This window comes from Amblyomma mixtum, chromosome 10 (assembly GCF_055824585.1).
Source record: "Amblyomma mixtum isolate Tamu chromosome 10, ASM5582458v1, whole genome shotgun sequence".
Classification (NCBI taxonomy): domain Eukaryota; kingdom Metazoa; phylum Arthropoda; class Arachnida; order Ixodida; family Ixodidae; genus Amblyomma; species Amblyomma mixtum.
The window spans coordinates 151290862-151310513 of record NC_143021.1 but is presented as its reverse complement, the minus strand read 5'-3'; the positions used below and the strand labels follow the sequence as shown (position 1 = coordinate 151310513).

General features: G+C 43.6%; 1 protein-coding gene across 1 annotated transcript; it reads left to right on the top strand.

Moving 5' to 3' along the window:
• The first annotated feature begins 816 nt into the window (after positions 1–816).
• Positions 817–18980, top strand: LOC149327381 (uncharacterized). Its single transcript, XM_089564855.1, has 9 exons — positions 817–922; positions 8053–8099; positions 11242–11280; positions 11839–11871; positions 13049–13160; positions 16284–16396; positions 17523–17561; positions 18170–18205; positions 18822–18980. Exons 1-9 carry the CDS (start codon positions 817–819, stop codon positions 18978–18980), a joined length of 684 nt encoding a protein of 227 aa, XP_089420981.1.
• The last annotated feature ends 672 nt before the right edge of the window (positions 18981–19652 follow it).

Here is a 19652-nt window from a genome sequence, read left to right as displayed (position 1 = left end):
ATGCAGCCACCTAAGAATGTTAGGGTCTAGGTTTACATCATAGATATACATCATGCTTGAAGGTTAAAAGCAGAAGAAAACAACTTTCCAAATCCATGCTGGCTGTTAGTAAAAAAGGCATTAGAATCAAGGAATGGTGCAAGGTGAGAGTAAATAACACGCTCAGTAATTTTACACGTAATGCTGGTAAGTGAGATGAGTCGATAATTATGAGGGAAATGTTGATCACCAGACTTATGCAAGGAAATCACCTTCCCGACCTTCCCGTCACCTGGTGTGCAGGATGTTTCGAGAGGTTGCTGAAATAGGTGAGAAAGTAAAGTATTATTGCGCTGTACACTTTGCTTTTAATCAAGAACATAGAACTAATACTGTCAACGCCACATGATGAAGAAACTTTTTTGTTTTTCGATAATTTTTTCCACTCCAGCAGGATCATAATTCATCAATAAAAAGTCAGGCATGGTATATGCAAAGGTTGCAGAGCACAGACTTTTGGAAAAAACTGAAACGAATACACTGTTTAGGACTGTTTCACAATCATTAGGTTGGCTTAGCTCGTCACTGGAGTCTTTAAAGCTGATGGATGAATTGTCTTTTTTTGTTAACTGTACTCCAAAATTGCTTACGGTTATTTATTAAAGGGCAAGGTAATCTGTCATCTAGCAATACATCTTTGGCATCCTTGAGTGCACTTTTATATTCAAGCGCCGCGGCTTGATAAACAGTACAATGTTCTTGGGTACCGGTTAGTTTTGCAAAGCGGAACACGCGTTTTTTTCTTATTACAGAGACGTTTTAACGATTTAGGGAACCATGGTGGATCGGAAAAGACGCAACAGTATCAGTAACACCTACAAGCACGCCTCCGCCACATCTAGACCCCCTGTCGCAAAGATAAATGTTATAGCGCTTTTTACAGGTAAGCAGTTCGCAGCTATTCATCTTCGCCGATAGCCATGTTTCAGTCAGACATACAATGCCAGCGTCGCAAGCATCAATAACATAATGGCGCTTTAATTCACTTACCTGCTAGATAAATGAGCCAAAAAAGGATGTTGAGTCCTTCCCATATCCGGCGCGTTCATAAGACATAACATGGCGGTGACAAGAAGTAGTAAGGTGACAGCTTTAGTAAAATGTGGAAACGCGCGAGCAATCGAAAACCAATACTTCATTTGACAGACATGTTCCCATACATGTTTGTCGGCGACGCTAGCAGAGCGCACGGTCGACCATGAAGTTTTTATTAACATATGTCAACACTGCATATAACAAGAAGACTGCCAGAGCTATACACTTCGAAACCAGAAAACCTTGACCTAAAAACACCACTAATGTGAAAATTTTCTGATCTCAACCTGCTTGAAAGCAGCATAAAATCTTTCAAAAGTGCAAGGACCTCGGGACCTGCAAGTGCTCGCCGTACCTTGACAACACTACGATTGTGTACAAGCATGACAACGTGTTGTGTAGGGAAATTTACGAGGCATATAGTACCGCCAAGGCTCATAACACGTGCGTGGCCAAACCGTCTGTTGCTATACGGGAAAAAGAGGTAGCTTATCTGGACAAGTGCTTTGCGCCTTGATAGCAGGAGCTGGCGGTGACTGTGGTGTTTAGTTTTCTTCTTTTGGTTTTTGACCAACGATTTTATCGCACTTTCTTCCTTTATAATTCTACGTGTTTTCGAATAAACTTCCAGTTGTTAGTCAGCGCTCGTGTCGTCTACTCTTTCTGTCCGTGTTTTTCGCGCTAAAATTTTTCAAGATGTATGTTAACCAACTCGCCCAATCTGCAGTATTGATAAAATCTTTACCTGAAAACCTCTAAGCATAAATTATTAACCGCTTCCAAAAACCCTGCATGCATGTTATTATCGCCGAAAGAAAACAAACATAAGCCAATGGAAGAGGTCCTTCCGTATTTTCGCCACTTACATTTGTAACTGCAGTTTGGCATCGCATCGTTGTCGTTCCAGAAAGGAATAGCAACGCCATTCAATTCCTGACACAACGCTGAGCTTCCGTGTCACGTTAACGCAAAGACCTATATTTTTTCAAACAAAGGTCCCACCTGAAATTAGGAGTTTTTTAGCCGTGTTGCTTTTCTAATAGACATCATACTGTGCGCTCACCCTGGCATCATAGAGGATGTGGAGGTCCTCGGAAAGGTCCGTTGTACCCACCACAGAATGGTAAGGTCTCGTATTAGCTTAGATTTAAAAAATGAGCGGAGGAAATTAGTAAAGCGGAAGTCTGTTAACGAGTTAGCATTGAGAGGAAAAGTAGATGAACTCAGGATTTTGCTGTAGAACAGCTTTTCCGCTTTAACTGAAGATGACGACCGTAATGTTGAAACAATGAACGATCGTCTCACAGATATCATTACGGAGTGCGCCATAGAAGTAGGCGGTAGGATGGTTCGACAGTATACCGGGAAGATATCTCAGGATACTAAAGATCTCATTAGTCCTCATCCTGAGACGTCCTGAGACGTCCTCATCTCAAAGCATGAGGACGTCTAACTCTATAGACAGAATAGAACTCGTAGAGCTGTCGAAGTTAATAAATAAGCGCAAGGTAGCCGACATCAGGAAGTTTAACATAGAGAAAATCGAGCATGCTCTCAAGAGCGGGGGTAGCCTAAGATCAGTGAGAAGAAAGCTGGGCATAGGTAAAGACCAGATGTATGCGATAAGAGACAAAGAGGGCAATGTCATTAGCAATATGGATAAGATAGTTAATGTAGCCGAAGAGTTATACACAAATCTATACAGTAGCGGTTGCAATTAGATAGTTACTGAGAGAGGCAGTAGAGCACAGCAATGGGACATCCCGCCAGTAACGAAGAATGAAGTATAGAAAGCCTTAGGAGCAATACAAAAGGGGAAAGCACCTGGTGAGGATCAGGTAATAGTAGATTTGTTGAAGGACGGAGGAGGCATTGTGCTCGAAAAACGAGCCACCCTGTATACGCAATGCCTAGTGACCTCGAGTGTACCGAGAGCTTGGGAAAACGCTAACATTATCTTAGTTCATAAGAAAAGAGGCCTCAAGGACTTGAAGAATTACACACCGATCAACTTATTGTCTGTTGCCTACAAGGTATTTACTGAGGTAATCGCTAATAGGGTCAGGACAACCTTAGACTTCAATCAACTAAATTATCAGGCAGGCTTTCGTAAAGGATACTCGGCAATTGACCATATTCACGCAGTCAATCAGGTCATAGAGAAATGCGCAGAATATAACCAGCCCCTATATATAGCATTCATTTATTACGAGAAAGCATTCGACTCAGTAGAAACCACAGCAGTCATGCAGGCACTGCGCAATCAGGGTGGAGAAGAGTGTTATGAGAAAGTATAGGAAGATATCTATAATGATTCCACAGCTGCCATAGTTCTCCATAAAGTCAGCAATAAAATTCCAATAAGGAAGGGTGTCCGGCAGGGATACACGATCTCGCCTGTTTACAGGAGGTATTCTGCGACCTGAAATGGGAACAGTGGGGATAAGAGTTAATGGAGAACACCTAAGTAATCTGTGATTCGCTGATGACATTGCCTTGCTAAGTCACTCAGGACATCAACTGCAAAGCATGATCAATGTATTAGACATGCAGAGCAACACGGTGGGGCTAAAAATTAACATGCAGAAAACCAAAATAACATTAAACAGTCTAGCAAGAGAACAGCAGTTCGCAAGTGATGGCGCGGTGCTGGAAATAGTAAAAGAATATGTCTATTTAAAGCAGATAGTGACCGCTGATCCGGAACATGAGAGGGAAATAACTAGAAGAATAAGAATAGGGTGGAGCGCATATGGCAGGTTCTTGCAGATCATGAATGGCAGTTTACCAATATCCCTCAAGAGAAAAGTACACAACAGCTGCATCTTACCGGCACTCACCTATGGGGCAGACACGTGGAGGCTAACACAGGGTTCAGATTAAGTTAAGAACAACGCACCGAGTAATGGAAAGAAAAATGATAGGTGTAACGTTAAGAAATCGGAAGCGGGCGGAGTGGGTGAGAGAACAAACGCGGGTTAATGACATCCTAGTTGAAATCAAGAGGAAGAAGTGGGCTTGGGCACGGCATGTAATTTGAAGGCAAGATAACCGCTGGTCCTTAAGAGTGGATTCCAAGAGAAGGCAAGCGTAGCGGGTGGCGGCAGAAAGTTAGATGGGCGGATGAGATTAAGAAATTTGCGGGAATACTGTGGCCGCAACTGGCGAAGGACAGGGTTAGTTGGAGAGACATGGGAGAGGCCTTTGCCCTGCAGTGGGCGTAGTCAGGCTGATAATGATGATGATACTTTTCACAACTTTTTACAGTCCTTTAAGTCCTGTAAGACTGCCAACAAACACAAACGCAGGAGTGGTGTCGTCTTTTTTTTCGGTAACTGAGAAGTATCGAAGAAAGCTGTAGGCGTTTCTTTTCTAGCCATATGACTTCACTCGTGTGGATGCTAATGACTATTCCACTCCCCTAGTGCAGAAACTTGGAACAAGCTGAAGCTCTTCTTTGTTCATTTTTCGTGCTTGTCTGTCACAGTATTTAACATATCTTCTAATTCGCGTTCACTGTTCATAGCAAACATTCCCATGTCCATGAAAATCGTTCCGAAATTTTGTAAGAAGACTCCCGTAATCCTTTAAAGTAATTTTATTTTTAGAGCCCATGACACAGCTCTAAGCAGGCTTAGTCCTTTTTGGAGATTAGTAGAGGAAACTAATGCTCAGTAAGAAAATGTGTACCATGACGTATATCTCCAAAATGGAAGCGAGCTCATGCGCGCGAAACGCAGTGAGCCAGCTTAATTTTACAAAGTCGTTGGCCCCAGTTAAAATTCATCGCTGCTTCTAAGTACTTTCTTGGAGGCGAAATTCTAGAAGCCCGTGTACTGTGCGGTGTCAGTGCACGTTAATAAACCCGAGGTGGTGGAAATTTTCGGAGCCCTCCACTACGGCGTCCCTCATAGCCTGAATTGCTTTGGGACCATGGGACCCCGGAAGAAAGGGCAATCCCCCCCCCCTGGAATTTCAGATATTTTTATGCACTACTAGAAAGCAACTACACAGCTTGATTAGCACGCTTAGGTGATATTAACTTTCCGGATTCTGCTTATTAAGTTCAATTCTTTGTTCGTGAATAAAATCCAATGTATGTTATCCAAGCCTAGCACTAATTTGCTGTTTCTAATTTTTGTTTCCTGTGCGTATTTTAGACCACAAACAGTTAATTCTTGGTGCTAACCTACCGCCTCCCCCACCCCCGCCCATCGGGTGCCCCACCACTGGAAAAATTCCTGCGGACGCCATTGCTTGGGACGTTAACTCTCTTAACCCAAACTACCCAAACCCAAACTACCTTCTAAACGGCCATGTACTGGTCTCAGAAACAAAACAAGCGTCTGCCGGAAGCGCCCAAAGCTGAAGGGCTTACGAGCGTAGCAGCTAAAACAGTCTCGGGCTCGGTCGTAATAAAGTTGGAAATTTAACGGTACTACTGCAACGACCACAAGCAAAAGGCTTGAAATAGCGCTTCTAGTGCCTCGTCCTTCCACGTGCGTGATTTAGGAGATGCCGTTAGGACACAATTGTCTGGCCTACGCTAAAATAACAAAGGGCCAAGTACAAGAGACAAGCACAAGTGAGTTCAGAAACCTAGCGGAGAACTGCAGGTTACTTTTAAACCAAGAGGAAATAAAGGTTAGTCACATGGATAGCGAGGAACAGCGCCTTCTTCTTTTTCTGTGCACGAGATTAATTTATCGGCGCCGTTGACCAGCCTAGTGGCAGCCCAAAGCAACTCTGTGTGGCTTAAATACTGGTGCTCAAGGCATTTCATCCACACTTCGGACGACCAGCTTCGAGACATCGTATTCAAACCCGCCTTTTGCTCTCTTTTCAGCAGCATATCTCAAAACATGAGGGTCTTAGCAATTTTCCTGTGCTTTGGCTTGGGCTTCTTTGGAAGCGTATCAGCTGCCGGCACAACCGGTAAAATGTCTATTGCACATCTCTCATTTTTGTGGTTATTCGGGAGGTTTCTCACTGTTTATTAGTTAATCTCGAGTCTGTATCATTTTTTTGTAATATGTCGCTCTGTTTGCCCTTTTAAGTTAACATGCGTTTTGTTTATTCATGTAGTAACTATAACCAGCCACTTCTTCCTCATTTGACATTGGCAGATGTTTATTTTGGTCTCAAGCTTTGCTAGCATTTGCTACAGATCTTCTTGCGCTTTCGCATCTGGAAGTTCTGCATTTCTCATCCCCATTTAGCGTAATTTTGATATTAAGGAGGACTTCTACGGGTGTTCTCGAGCAGTAAAAACAGCCCTGTGGTGCGGAGTTTCGTACTCTTAGCAAGGTGGAAGAATAAGTATTAAGGCAAGTAAGAAGTAGGGCAGACACAAGAAAAATCAGATATGAGAAAGAGAAAATTATTGCAAGATAAAGGGCAAGGAGGGATGACTATAACGTAAAAAAAAGTAACGCAAAGCTCGGAACGTATTCGAGAATAATGCCAGTTCTTGTCCATGTCGACCAAAAAGCACAAAGGTGTTCCAACTTTGGCTTAAAGCTTCACCTATTTACACCTCTACTTTTTCGTGGAGTGCCGGGCCAGTTTCGCGTAGTCCTTGTCGGGAACATTTACCGAGGGCGCGGGAGAAGAGATTCTGAGTAAACTAGAGGGAATTCGTCAGCACGTGCATGGGCTCTTTCGTCACAGTCACCGCGGGGAGTGAACGGTTATGGTGGTTAGTTGCTGACCCGTAAGTTCGATGCCGACTACAGCGGTCGAACTTGGATGGAGCGAAACGCTAGAGGCCCGCGTACTGCGCGATGTCAGTGCACGGTAAAGAACCCTACGTGTTAGAAACTATCCGCAGCTCTCCACTAACGCTTTCCTCATAGCCTCAGTTGCTGCGGGACGCTAAACGCCATGAAACCAAATCAATTTCCCCTCAGCGCTCATGGTTCACAGCGCGTCAGAACACCGTCACTCAGTCGCTCGCTGCGAGACACGGATGATGGGCCGCCGCTTGTTTTATGAAATCTTTTATGAATCTTTTTGAGCTTTTGATTGCGCAAAAATGTTTTGGCATGGAAGTTTTTCCTTCGCCGCTGACCTAAGCGGCGCAACTGCCATGAGGATGATATTAACCAAGCTTTTCAGCCGTGCCACAATGATCGCAAGAATTATCTTCGTGTGACTGAATAGCTTGAATTAATTACTGAGGAAGCAATACTTGAAAAAACATTGAAGAACTTGAGAAGCTACTTAATCAAGCATTTAGTCAATTGCTGCTTCCCGGTCATATTAAGAAAAATGTGTGATAGGGTTTCAACGTAGTTAATCTGTGTAGACGTGCTGGACCATGTGTTTAGCCTGGTTGGCTTATGGTTTTGCTTTGCTTAGTCGACACGTCTGGCGATAGAATTGCGATAGAAGTGCGATATTAGTGCGATAGAAGTGAAGGGTGGTTTAGTGGCACGTGCGATGCGCTGGCGACGAAGACTCTTGCACAAACAATCAGTGACCCCGCAGGGCTAGAGGAAGGATCACAAGTAGTTCTAAATCGCAAGCGTCAGCCGGCCGCCTCAAGAGCTTCAGCGTAGTCGTCGTCGGCACAAGATCCTCTTCATTCCAGTAGTATTAGTTGACGAAAACGAAGGTTTGCAATGCACAGCGTGAGAGAGTGTTGCAGTTTAACACGATGCGTTGATAGCATAAGGGTCTCGTGCACTGTCTAGCGAAGGTGAGCCCTATGCGCCGCCGCAGGTTCTAGTCCCAGATGCGGCAGTATTTATTTTATTTATTTATTTATGGCTGGGCCAAGGTCACCCTCAAGGTGAAGCTTCACACAAACTGGGTGAGCCGATTTGATGTCATGAGGTAGTACTTTGGCACTGAAACGATTTGGCGCTTCGCGTGATTTCAAAGTCGTCTTGCCGATATCACACTTTGGTCGCATTAGTCTGATGGCTGACCCTATCTTGTCCAATCTTGTGATATTTTCCTCTTCGTTTTCTGCAGGCTCCTGCAAGAATGTCAGCATACCGGACGTGAACAACCTCAAGAAGGTATGCGTTCTTAGCGCGACTGTCACGGGCACCCCCTGCATGTCATGCATGTTCTGCGCATGTCCTGTGGTTGTCTTCGTCTTCTTAACACAGTAACATTCTGTCCGACATGAGCCAACACCAACTGTCCCGACTTGCGGCTTTACTATGGGCAGCGCCGGAAAGGCCGTAGCACGAAAATACCTCTGCAGTGAGAAAGCAGCAAACTTCCCCTTTCATGCCGCTTTACTCCTCGAAGCTCCGTGCCCACATCACGTGTGTGTGCCAACATAAGCGTCAAAACTTTTCGGTTCATTTTAAAAAGAAAACATGGTCATGTCTTCTACGCCATGATAATAGTTAGTTGTTAGTTGAAAACGTTATTCCACTCCGTCCGTAATCACTCGCACATTGCCGTCTCACAAATTCGCTGCCACCTGGCGGCAGCATCCCGTAGGCGCACCAGTCCCATCGCATTCAGCAGACAAGGGAATCCAAAAAGGTTTATAACTTTCTTTATCGAATGCCTCAAATCTGGCAGTCTTGATGCAATAGGCAGGAAAGAGGGTTCTCGCACAGCTTCCGCCCTTTAGATTCGACCACATTCCTACTTGGCACTCGCGGTAATACAGGACATACCATGTCTGCAGCTATGGACGAGAGTGGCGCTGGTGAACACTCTCAAGGTTCGGTTACACTACACATAAATACGCCCATAAGCAAAAGATTGGACAACCGTTGCCGTAGCTCAGTTAAAAGAGCACCAGACGAGAAATTCAGGGGCCTTGTGCTCGCGTCCCACCGCTGGCATTTGATTGTTTTTTCGTGTGCTGTTATGACCTCCCATTGATAAAAATTCCAAAAAAGACATTCCACATCCTCCTTGGTTTGGGTGACTATTAGCTTCAGACCGATCGTAGAACCAATGCGGAAAATTATACATGATAGAGGTAATTAGCATGTCATCACTCGCTTGCACGGGGAGCTACTGCGCAGGCGCAGGTTGCACTGAGGACGCCAGATGTCAGCAGGTGCCGGCCAGCTGCGGTCACGCCTGCGGTGTCGGGAACCAACCAGCGTGTGTGCACTGGCGGAGCGCAGAAGCGGATCGCAGTGGCGGCCGCAGGCCACGCTCTGCTAAATCTATTAGATCTAAAAGCAGGGAGATCGGAGGCAAGGTGAAGAAGCGTGGCTTTTTGGGCTTGTTGGTACATAGTTCCAATACACTGTAGCGCAGCAAAAGACGAGTACACAGGGGATGAGAGACGAACACCACAAGCGCTAACTTCCAACAAATTTTATTCTCCTGAAGCATCACATTTATACGCCAGAAAACAGGAATCACATGTACCAACAATATCAATTCATTAGAAAAGCGAGCTCTTTATCTGATAAGGGAATGGAAGGTGTGCTTACACACGCGCATCCTGACCTATTTATCTTTTCAGCTTCAGTGATTTCGCGCGTTACGCTTTCTCTGTTTTTCCTTTTATTATTATTTGATAAAAGCGTGGTTATAGGAAAAAACAGAGAAAGGGTAACGCGCGAAATCATTGAAGCTGAAAAGATAAATAGGTCAGGATGCTCGTGTGTAAGCACACCTTCCATTCTCCTCTCAGATAAAGAGCTCGCTTTTCTAAGGAACTGATACTGTTGGCACATGTTATTCCTGTTTTCTGGCGTATAAATGTGTTGCTTCAGGAGAATAACATTTGTTGAAAGTTAGCGCTCGTGGTGTTCGTCTCTCGTCCCTTGTGTCCTCGTCTTTTGCTGCGCCACTGTGCTTTGGAAGGTTAAGAAATGGGGGTACCTTCTGTGCATAGAAAGAGGGTACGAAAAAACTTACAAAACGACAAGTATGTCTTTTAATGCGGAAGTATTTCTAGGCTATGGCGGTGGGGTTGTCGTGCCACCGAAACGTGTCCGCAAAACATGTCCGCAGCATTTGTGGCGTTCTCAAAAGAGCGCATCAAGCGAGTGGTTGCAACCGAAAGAAGATGATGTAAGGATCCTGTGCAAAAAAAAATTATGTCGATTAGATGATTAGTTAATTAATTACAACCAAAAATGCCGAAAAAACGTGAGTGGACGGGAGTGAGTCTGCGGAAAAACTGCCGTGGAGGGCAAAATAGTGGAAAAAATGGCGAAAGAGTGAATATCACATTTGAAATGAAATCAAATGAATTTTATGAGTGATAATTGATTCAGCAAAAAATCTCATTTACATGGAATAATTAGTTAATTAATTATCAGCAAAGACCACTGGTCGGTTGAATAGGCTAGACGGCAATATAGTAAGTGGACGAGGTAGTAACCACGGTGCCAAATTTGAAAAAGCAAAATAGTTGGTTGAGATAAAAAGGTATAGTAAAAGTAAATAGATTGATCTTTAATAAAAGCATAAGATAATTGCTCTAATTCAGCGCCTAAATTAATTAACAAAGAAAAAGAAAGTGATAAAGAGAGGCAAAGAAAGGCAAAGAGTGCCGAGGAGGCGTCATTGTTTTCGCATTCTCCCAATGCGGGTCGCCGCAGCGATGACGTTGCTTCACCGCAGCTTGTCTCATCGAACATGTTCAAGGGCTGAACAAAGCGCAAGTGAGCATTCTGAAGAGGAAACTTCAATACTACATATCCTGCTTACTTCTAAATTATCATCCAGGAGATATTTTGAAACTGAAATTGAAAGTTTATTTCTCCACACACATTACAGTGGAGAAAGGGGACACTGGGCAAAAAGCTGCGTAAAGCAGCTTGAAGTAGCACCCAGTGCCCCATGAATACATCGACAGCAGTGTGTTTCGCGAACATCAGACTTAAGGTGTGCTTAATATCCCCATCAAAAGAAGAAAGAAAGAAAAAGGACAACAACTGTGTAACCCTGGCCGCGTACACAACAACATAGATGCTCATAAATAATAGGAACAATATACAATTCAATACGCCAAACCTATTTACAATGATGCCACAATGGATTAGAGAATGCACATGACAGATAATAACTGTTTCTTTGAGATGTCTTGTATGCAAACATTATTTGCTGCCAACATGTTAAGGTAATTACTTAGGTTATAGAGTTCGTTAATGTATTTTTCGAAGTGCTGAAAGTTTTTTGGTGCGTCGCTTGTAAATCGAACAAATGTCTTTTGCCTTTCCACTGCAGTGTCTAAGCCAAGTCAGCACAACCTGCAACCCTTCACAGGTAAGTGGCTTTCCTGAGGTTTCTACCTGCATCAATATTTGTTCTGATTACTAATGGGCCGGTAACATTTACTCGGAACATTTCCAGAAGAGCGCTATCTTTATTTTTATTTATTTATTTGGAATACTGCCAGTCTCTAGTTGAGACCCTTGCAGGTGGGCATTACATGTATGAGATTTAACAAAGTGAATCTGATTGCTCAAAGCAGCTCTTTGAAATTCAAAACAACAAGGAACAGGGAGAAAGTTGTGCAGTGCAGAAAACAAAAACGAAGTTAACAAATTTATACAAGCACTTTCACGAAAGGCAAGTACAAAAGAAAACATTGGCCCAACAGACCGCGTACTGCAAGATATCCACAAAACTAATCCAAATCGTCAGTGTTTTTAAATCTATACTCATCCTCTGATGCGATTATTATACGTCAAAATATTCTACTTTTTTCCTACTAAGAGTTCATATAGCGGGAAATTTCGAACAGTTAAAGCTACATTATAGCAGGAGGTTGTCTTGCAACAAAACTGACTGTCCACTTTTTCTTTTCCATGTCTTCCGAAGGCCTCCATCGACGCTGTGAAGCCCATAGTGACGGTAATACTTTCATACCCTGATTACCACTTCAACTATTTGGCAAACAGTTTTCCGTCTCAAAATGTAGAACACAGAGCTGTATCAAGAATTAAGAGGACGCTTAAGCTTCACCTTAAAAGTAGACGCGATAGCGCCTTCTCCGTATTTCTCGTTTTGTTCCGATCTCTTTTTATTGATGACCGATCACAGCCACAATTACGATCTTATTTACCTATCACATTACCGATTCCCCTTCATCAATCCCTATTATCGATTATCAATCACCTAATAGGTTACACTGCACGACCTACTACACCACTCCATACTTATGCACTACAGCGCATTTGTTTCAGTACAGTAACGCACCATAACACCGCCTTTTCATTCCGCGCAATTCCTGACTCCTGATTAGCATATTTATATTCGTTTTTACGTTTTAATTACTATAACGTTGGTGCACATCCCAAACAAATGTTACAAAGTCATACACACCACGACACTCTCATTTGGTGCTTCTCTAACATGCTCCAACCAACGGTCATTCGTGGCCTATGCGTTGCGTACCTGCCTGGTAAGCAGAGGGCGTAGGTTCGAAGCACACTGGCGGCTGTTTTCTTTTAATTCTTCAGTTCTACATTGTCGGATTTGTTCTGACTGGCGCAGAACGAGGGCCGACACCGTGATTACAGCAGAACGAGCAGTGCGTAATAATTACTCATAACGTGCGAATAGAATATCCCTGCCCAACGGCAAAACCTGTGAATTTGAAAGATCCGGCTTAAATACCATTCCTTTGTTCTCCTTGTACGCTGTGCCATTATCGAAAAATTTATTTCTAGATGTCGCACATTCAAAACGAGGTGCCAGCACACGCTGCTAACGCGAACAAAGTAGCGCAAAATCGTGCGACGTAGTGCTCTCTCGAAACAACCCTTAAAGGAAATATAAATGGCTCTGCGTTCAGCCCATTTTCACGCAGTACTGAGGTCAACAGTCAGATTTTTATCACCTATAATTAACCTTGCTTCTCAATGACGCCAAAATGTTTGAGAAACATAACTTGCAGTCTACGTCGTCGTGAAACATTGTTTTAGCCCAGGTTGTTTTCTAAGGATGTGTGAAATTTATGTAACCTTCCTCTATGTTAGATGTCTAATTAATCAGTAATCAGCTAATGAAGGATTCTAATAATTTGCAGTGCGTGTACGACGCCCTCAAGGAACTGAACAAGGCTGCTGACGTAGTCGTCGCTTATGGCGACGTCATCTACGCGCTCGTCAACGCAACCACCAACCGGAACAGCCCAGCATGTATGTTCTTCTACATTTCATCGTTTTATGAAGCCACAAAACAAAGTTGGAGGACACTTAAGCTCCGCCTCCTCCAGGACACGACGCTATGTAGTTTATGGGTCCCTTCAGTGGACTGAGGTTCTCTTTCCATATCACTTCGCCGACATAATTAGTTATTTTATTTTTATTCTATTTTTCCGACTCTTTTTTTAGCACAAGACACACAAAGCCTCCCTTAACCAAGTCGAAAAAACTTGCCACAGTAGAATTGACGTCAGAAAGCTGTCGGCCAATGAGGAATTGCGTAGTGTTCTCATCACTGTTGTGCTGTGTGATCGTTGGGGGGTGTTTGGATCACCCAAGCATGGTCATGTGGAAATGACGTCACGACCTTTTCGATGAATCCCGATTTTATTGACACGCCAATGCACGGCGGTTTCTCCGCTGAGCAAGACCCTTAACGCCATCGCCTTTTCTTCTTTTGTTAAGTGTTCGGGCCGAAAAAAGCGAATAGAGTGACTGGCTACATGCTTAAGCCACAATGGCTGTGCTTTTCAAATCTTATGCAATAAACCCAGTAATACATGCTTTATGAGCTAAGCGGAACACATGGAACCCTCCACAAGTAACAGCACGTCAGTTGTCACCATAAGCATACGCTTCGCATTTTGAAGAGCAGTTTTCTTCCTTTCACTGTTGTAAAATCAGAGCCTCCCAGAGAGGTATTTTATTCTTATGGTTGATGTAACACTCATGCTCAAAACAATTACGTCAACAGTAGTCTGATTTCTCACCGTTCCCGGTGTTTCTACATGAGGTATGCCCCTAGCTACCACGGTATATTTCCCTTTTCATAGCCACGCAAATCTCCACTGTGCTCAAAATACCGCAAAGTTCACTTCAAGAAACGCATACAGTGGAGAGCCATTAGCAGTGCGTTCTATTACTTAGGTCGACCAATCACATCGTTGTCATCAGCCTAACTATGCCCATTACAGGGCAAAGGCCTTTCCCATGTCCCTACAATTAACCCTGTCCGTTGCCAGTTCTGGCCACCGTATCCCCGCAAACTTCTTAATCTCATCCGCCCACCTCACTTTCTGCCGACCACTGCTATTCTTGCACTCACATTAAGGATGATGTTATTAATAGTTCGCTTACTGTACGGTCATGATTCCAGGCCACTTAAACATTGTTTTGCTAAGTCACTCAGGAGATGAATTGCAAAGCAAGATCAATAAGTTAGACAGGCAGAGCAAAACGGTGGGGCTAAAAATTAGCATGCAGAAAACCACAGTAATGTTCAACAGTCTAGCAAGGGAATAGCAGTTCGCAATTGGTAGCGAGGTGCTGGAAGTAGTAAGAGAACGTGTCTACTTAGGGCAGGTAGTGACCGCTGATCAGGATCATGAGAGGGAAGTAACTAGAAGATTAAGGTTGGGGTGGAGCGCATATGGCAGTTTCCCTCAGATCATGAATGTCAGTTTATCAAAAACTTTCAGAGAAAAGTATACAACAGCTGTATCTTACCGGTACTCACCTACGGGGCAGAAAACCTATGGAAAGAAAAATGATAGGTGTAACGTTGAGACCGCAAGCGGGCGGAGTGGGTGAGGGAACCAACGCGGATTAATTACATCCAAGTCCAAATTAAAAGGAAGAAATTGGACGGGGCAGAGCATATAATGCGAAGGCAAGATAACAGCAGGTTTTAAGGGTAACGGAATGGATAAGAGAATGCAAGTGTAGCAGGGGGCGCCAGAAAGTTGTGTGGGCGGATGAGAATAGGAAGTTTGCGGAAATACGGTGCAGCTGTCAAAGGACAGGGTTAACTGGAGAGACATGGGAGAGACCTTTGCCGTGCAGTGGGCGTAGTCAGGCTGATGATGATGATGATGAAACCTTGTGAAATGTTTACGCAGCAGGCCATTATGTTCCCTCCTACTGGGAGCTAAGAGAACACAACAGAAGTAACAATGAGCAATGTATGCTCGAAATCGCCCAGTCGGCCTGCGTCGCTCTGCTTCAAAAGCGTGAAAGCCACTTTTTAAAGGGACCCTAAAAATGATTCCTCATAGAAATGTGCTGCGCATACCTAGGAAGTAATTCGCCTCCATGTGTCAGTCAAAAAATGTAGAGGGCACTGAATTTTGCTTCTGCCCTTGTAATGTGAGTCACTCCAATCGCCATGGCTTCAAACCTCTCGTGGTCTGGAGGGGTGGAGATGATGTCTCGTTTTGCCATTGTTACAGGCTTATAAGTTTTCTAAACCCATAATCAAATAGCAACCTCTTAAATTATTTGTATATCCCATTTGTATGCTGAAGCAATTGGAGTAGTTTCAGCTGCACAGCAAAGGGCTGTGGTTGAACGTCACCGTCTGCGCCCTCAAGACAGAAAGACCTAATCTTGTCACAGTTCTATAAAGCACTCAATCAAAAGCAAAACAAACTTAAAAACATGCTTATACTTGCTATTAAAGCTATTGCCATTCTTATACATACGTCTTAAAACCATTTTTCTATTGACTCCCAAAAAGAATCCAACTTCTGGTGCCTCCTTTTCATTGCAGAGGGGTTCGCAACGCCGGAAACATCTAAGTTGGTTTAACATTGTTACCTCTTGTTGAGGAACGAGCATTATAGTCATGAGTGACGATCGAGGTTATAGTGGGGGCCTTGAAGGCGCTGCAATATTCCACCGTTTAGTCCAGGATTAAAACAGCTGCCCGGTGCGTCTTGACGAAGGCTAAGCTTCTCATGAAGCTTGTAGGCAATCAGTGTTTTCTCACTTTTTCATCCAACACTGAGCAGCGCTGAAACTAAAATTTATGCAGCATCAATGCTTTACATGTTCGCAGCTGTAACACAGTCTTCTGACGCATGTTAATACCAACCATAACGTACCTATTGGCGACTAAAGTTAGCCAGTGCTATGTGCAACCGAATGCTTTTTAACAACCTCCTCAAGATTGAAGGTCAATGCATCACAGCAAAAGTTATATAAGAAGCCATACAAATGCCGGTTATAATCATAAATGAGATACTGAACCCCTAGAGAGACGCTCGGGCAGTGGTAATGCTGCAAAATTGCCTACAAGTTGACGCACTGAATTTTACTTCTTTTACTTCTTTCCCCAAGTGGCCAAGGATTTCAAGAACTCAGTCGACCAAACAAAGCCAGGCACCGTCCAACTGACCCGCTGCACTAAAGGAACCTTCCCAGTCTCTCTGCCCAGCACTGCTGTGGGAAAGGTAAGGAGTCTAAACAGCGTAAACGAGAAAAAAATCTGCAACGTTATTTCCATACGCTGATGAACAGCTTGCAGCAACAGGGCGACAGCTCTAGGAACGCCTTGACAAAATCCACCGATGTCCTAAGCCATACAACAGCTACAATATACAGGGTCCCCAAACATGCCTGGCATGCTTGACGCGAACGCGCATATCATTGCACGAGATGCAGAAAAAATAAAGTGGTGTGTGGCGGTTTAACGTCCCAAAGCGACTCAGGCTATAAAGGAGCCCATTGTGGAGGGCTCCGGTAATTTCGACCACCTGGGGTTCTTTAACGTGCACTGATATCGGAAAGTACACGGGCCTGTAAAGCTAACTTCAAAGATAAAAAACACGAAGGACACTTAAAGTACTGAAGTGCTTTGAATGAGAAAGCATTTTTATTGTTCATTTAATTTTTTGTTTTATACTTATTTTTTCCCCTTTCTAATGGCACGCCTACTGATTACCATACAGTCGTAAGGCAACGCATGTACTATGTGCACCTTTGTTCGCCACGTAGCAGCGCGATTTCGCGGCTATTAGGTTGCGGGATTTCCTCGCAACTATGAAATTCCTGGGCTCAATTCCCAGCACCTTAGGAAGGAGTTTTATTTTTCTTTGCCTGGTCACGTGGGTTTCAGGACGCCACTCATTCTGAACATCGTGTTTCATTGCCGATGAGCCACAAAATGTTTTCGCATTAATAAAAGTTCTCAGAAAGATTTAGCATACCGGAAAACTAGAAACACCTAGCTATCTACTTGCATTGCCGCGGTCGCCGATGTTGTTCCACGGATTCCGTAAGCATGAACATGGCAGCCGCTCTCAATCAGAGCATATTTTTCAGTGGTGACAAGAAATGTGCAGTTAAATAAGAGTTCATTCTTCAGTTCGCCATTCAAAACAACTTCTGAACCCACTCTAATAGGGTTCAGGAACCTTCCGCAGAGATACTAAAGTATTTCGTACACGAACTCCGTTTTTAGCTCCATAGATACTCATAACCATATCATCTATTTCTTCCTAATGCCTCAATCTGTGATGTACGATTTTTGGTGCTTAATGCTGTTTTCCCTTATTTGCTGTTATTCTACTTAACCAGTGCACCAGTGACTTCGGAACCGACTGCCAGAAATCAAGTGTGAGTGTCCCCATATTTTCAACAAAGCTGTTGTTATGGCTGTCGTTGACGATTTTGAGCAAAATATGGACAATTATTTCTTGAGACACTCAATTCGACTGCATTCTTCGTACATTGGCTTGTCCAAGTGACTCAACACAGGCATATAAGCGTACTTAGATTTTTTGTACTTTCAGAAAACCAGGTATAAACAATCTTCTTCGAGGGGTTTTTTTTATGAAAAGAAAGCTACCCAGAAATATTTTGTAACACCCATACGCAATTCCTAGGCTGTATTCATTGATTCCCTCGTGGATTCATGGTCGCATTTTAACCATTCATTTGCTTGTTCCGAGTGTGAGAATATTATTTATGTTATCCTTTTGGAATTAAGTATTCAGTTCTAGTCACGTTGGCACTTACGGTTTCGACTAATTGAATGTTGCCCTCACAAATTTGTTATCAATTCGTCGGTAAATTGAAAAAACAAATCTACTTTCAGTTGTTTGTTTTAAATAGCGAAATAAAAAGTGGAAAGTTGAATGCTAGCAGATGTCGCCCGAGTGCCTGTTTTACATTGTGAAGTAAAAAAAAATAAAGAAATAAATATTTATTTATCTTGATTTCAGACAAGCCTAGTGTCTCCTCTCGTAAAGTTCGTGTTGGTAAGTTCTCGACCATTCTTAACGTTTGAATTGTTGACTTAGCCCACTAAAACGCCACCTTCTCCAGCACGGGCACTGATTTACCTATCATGCGCTATATTTTGCGCACTCATACAGAGATTTACAACACGCACTAAAATCATAGACACCCGGTGAGCGGCACAGCCGCACATATGAGACTAGCCGTAGGGTCGGCACCTCTGAATTAAATCGGCAACTTCACGGCAAAGAATTAATTTCGTTAGTTGGTATAAGCCTTCTATAGACTGCTGTACAACTTCAACGATAGCACAACACAGGGAAGGTTTCAGAACATTTCTACGATATCATTTCCCTTAAATCTACCAACACAAATTAGAAGCAATGGCAACGGAAAAAGAAAGCTGCGAATAATTTTGTATTTTACCGGGAAAGCCACCAATCTCTGTAGGCCAAACTTAACTGTAAGAATAAATATTAAAGCTATAGTTTACTGAATGTGACTTGATGCACAACACGAAATGATATAACAAACAATGGAAGCTCCGTCCTCCATCATCACAAGCTTAACATTTTTTGAGAATGTGTTGAACAGCCTAGTTCATTCCCCGCCGTTATTTATGCCTTTCTCCCTTAGTGCCTGGTGAAGAACGCTCTGCCCAATGCGCCACAGACCAAGATCGTGGCTTTAGTGTGCGACCTCGTCAAGCGCACCGACGTCTCCTCGCTTGGAGGATCCTACCTAGCGGCCGCACTCAAGGACATCGACAACGTACTCTGTAAGTTTGCGCAGTAGTCCAGGAAAAACGGATGAAGCCGGCAGCTGCTAGTAGCCAGCGATAAGAGTATACAAGCAGCTCCTCCATAGGAGGTGCCAGTGCTACGAGGAATGAATGCAAACCGACCCTCGCTAAACCGCAGGAACTAGCGGAACAGAAAAGTGCCCTCATTAAACTGGTCTATAGGCAGTCTATAGACTTCTTGTGGACTCTATTGCCTTCCTGTAGATATTTATTTTTGTCTATTCATTGTCAATATACTGTCTATAGAGAAAGAGAGAGAGAAATGGACGGGAAGGCAGGGAGGTTAACCAGGCGAAGCTAAGCAGGCTACCCTACACTTGGGAAGGGGTACAAAGGGTGTAAAAGGAAAAAGAGCGGCAATGAAATGATTTTTCCAAGTGTCCTTCGACCACTATGTCACGGGGACAGAGGGCACGCTCAAAAAACTTAAAGATTATAGACGGGAATACAACCCCGAGTCCCTTAAGAATCTCAGGAGCGCTTTCAACGCTTTCCTTTGTGAGGAAGGTTGTGTACAAGGCCCCAGAACGTTGGACTCTGTTAGAGGACCCGAGTCCAAGTGGTAGAGAGTAGCAGTCAGGAAACCGCGCTCTCGCTATAGCGAAAAGTCTATGAAAAGTGTATGGCCATGATTCTAAAGTTTGTGTATAGACTGTCTATAGCAT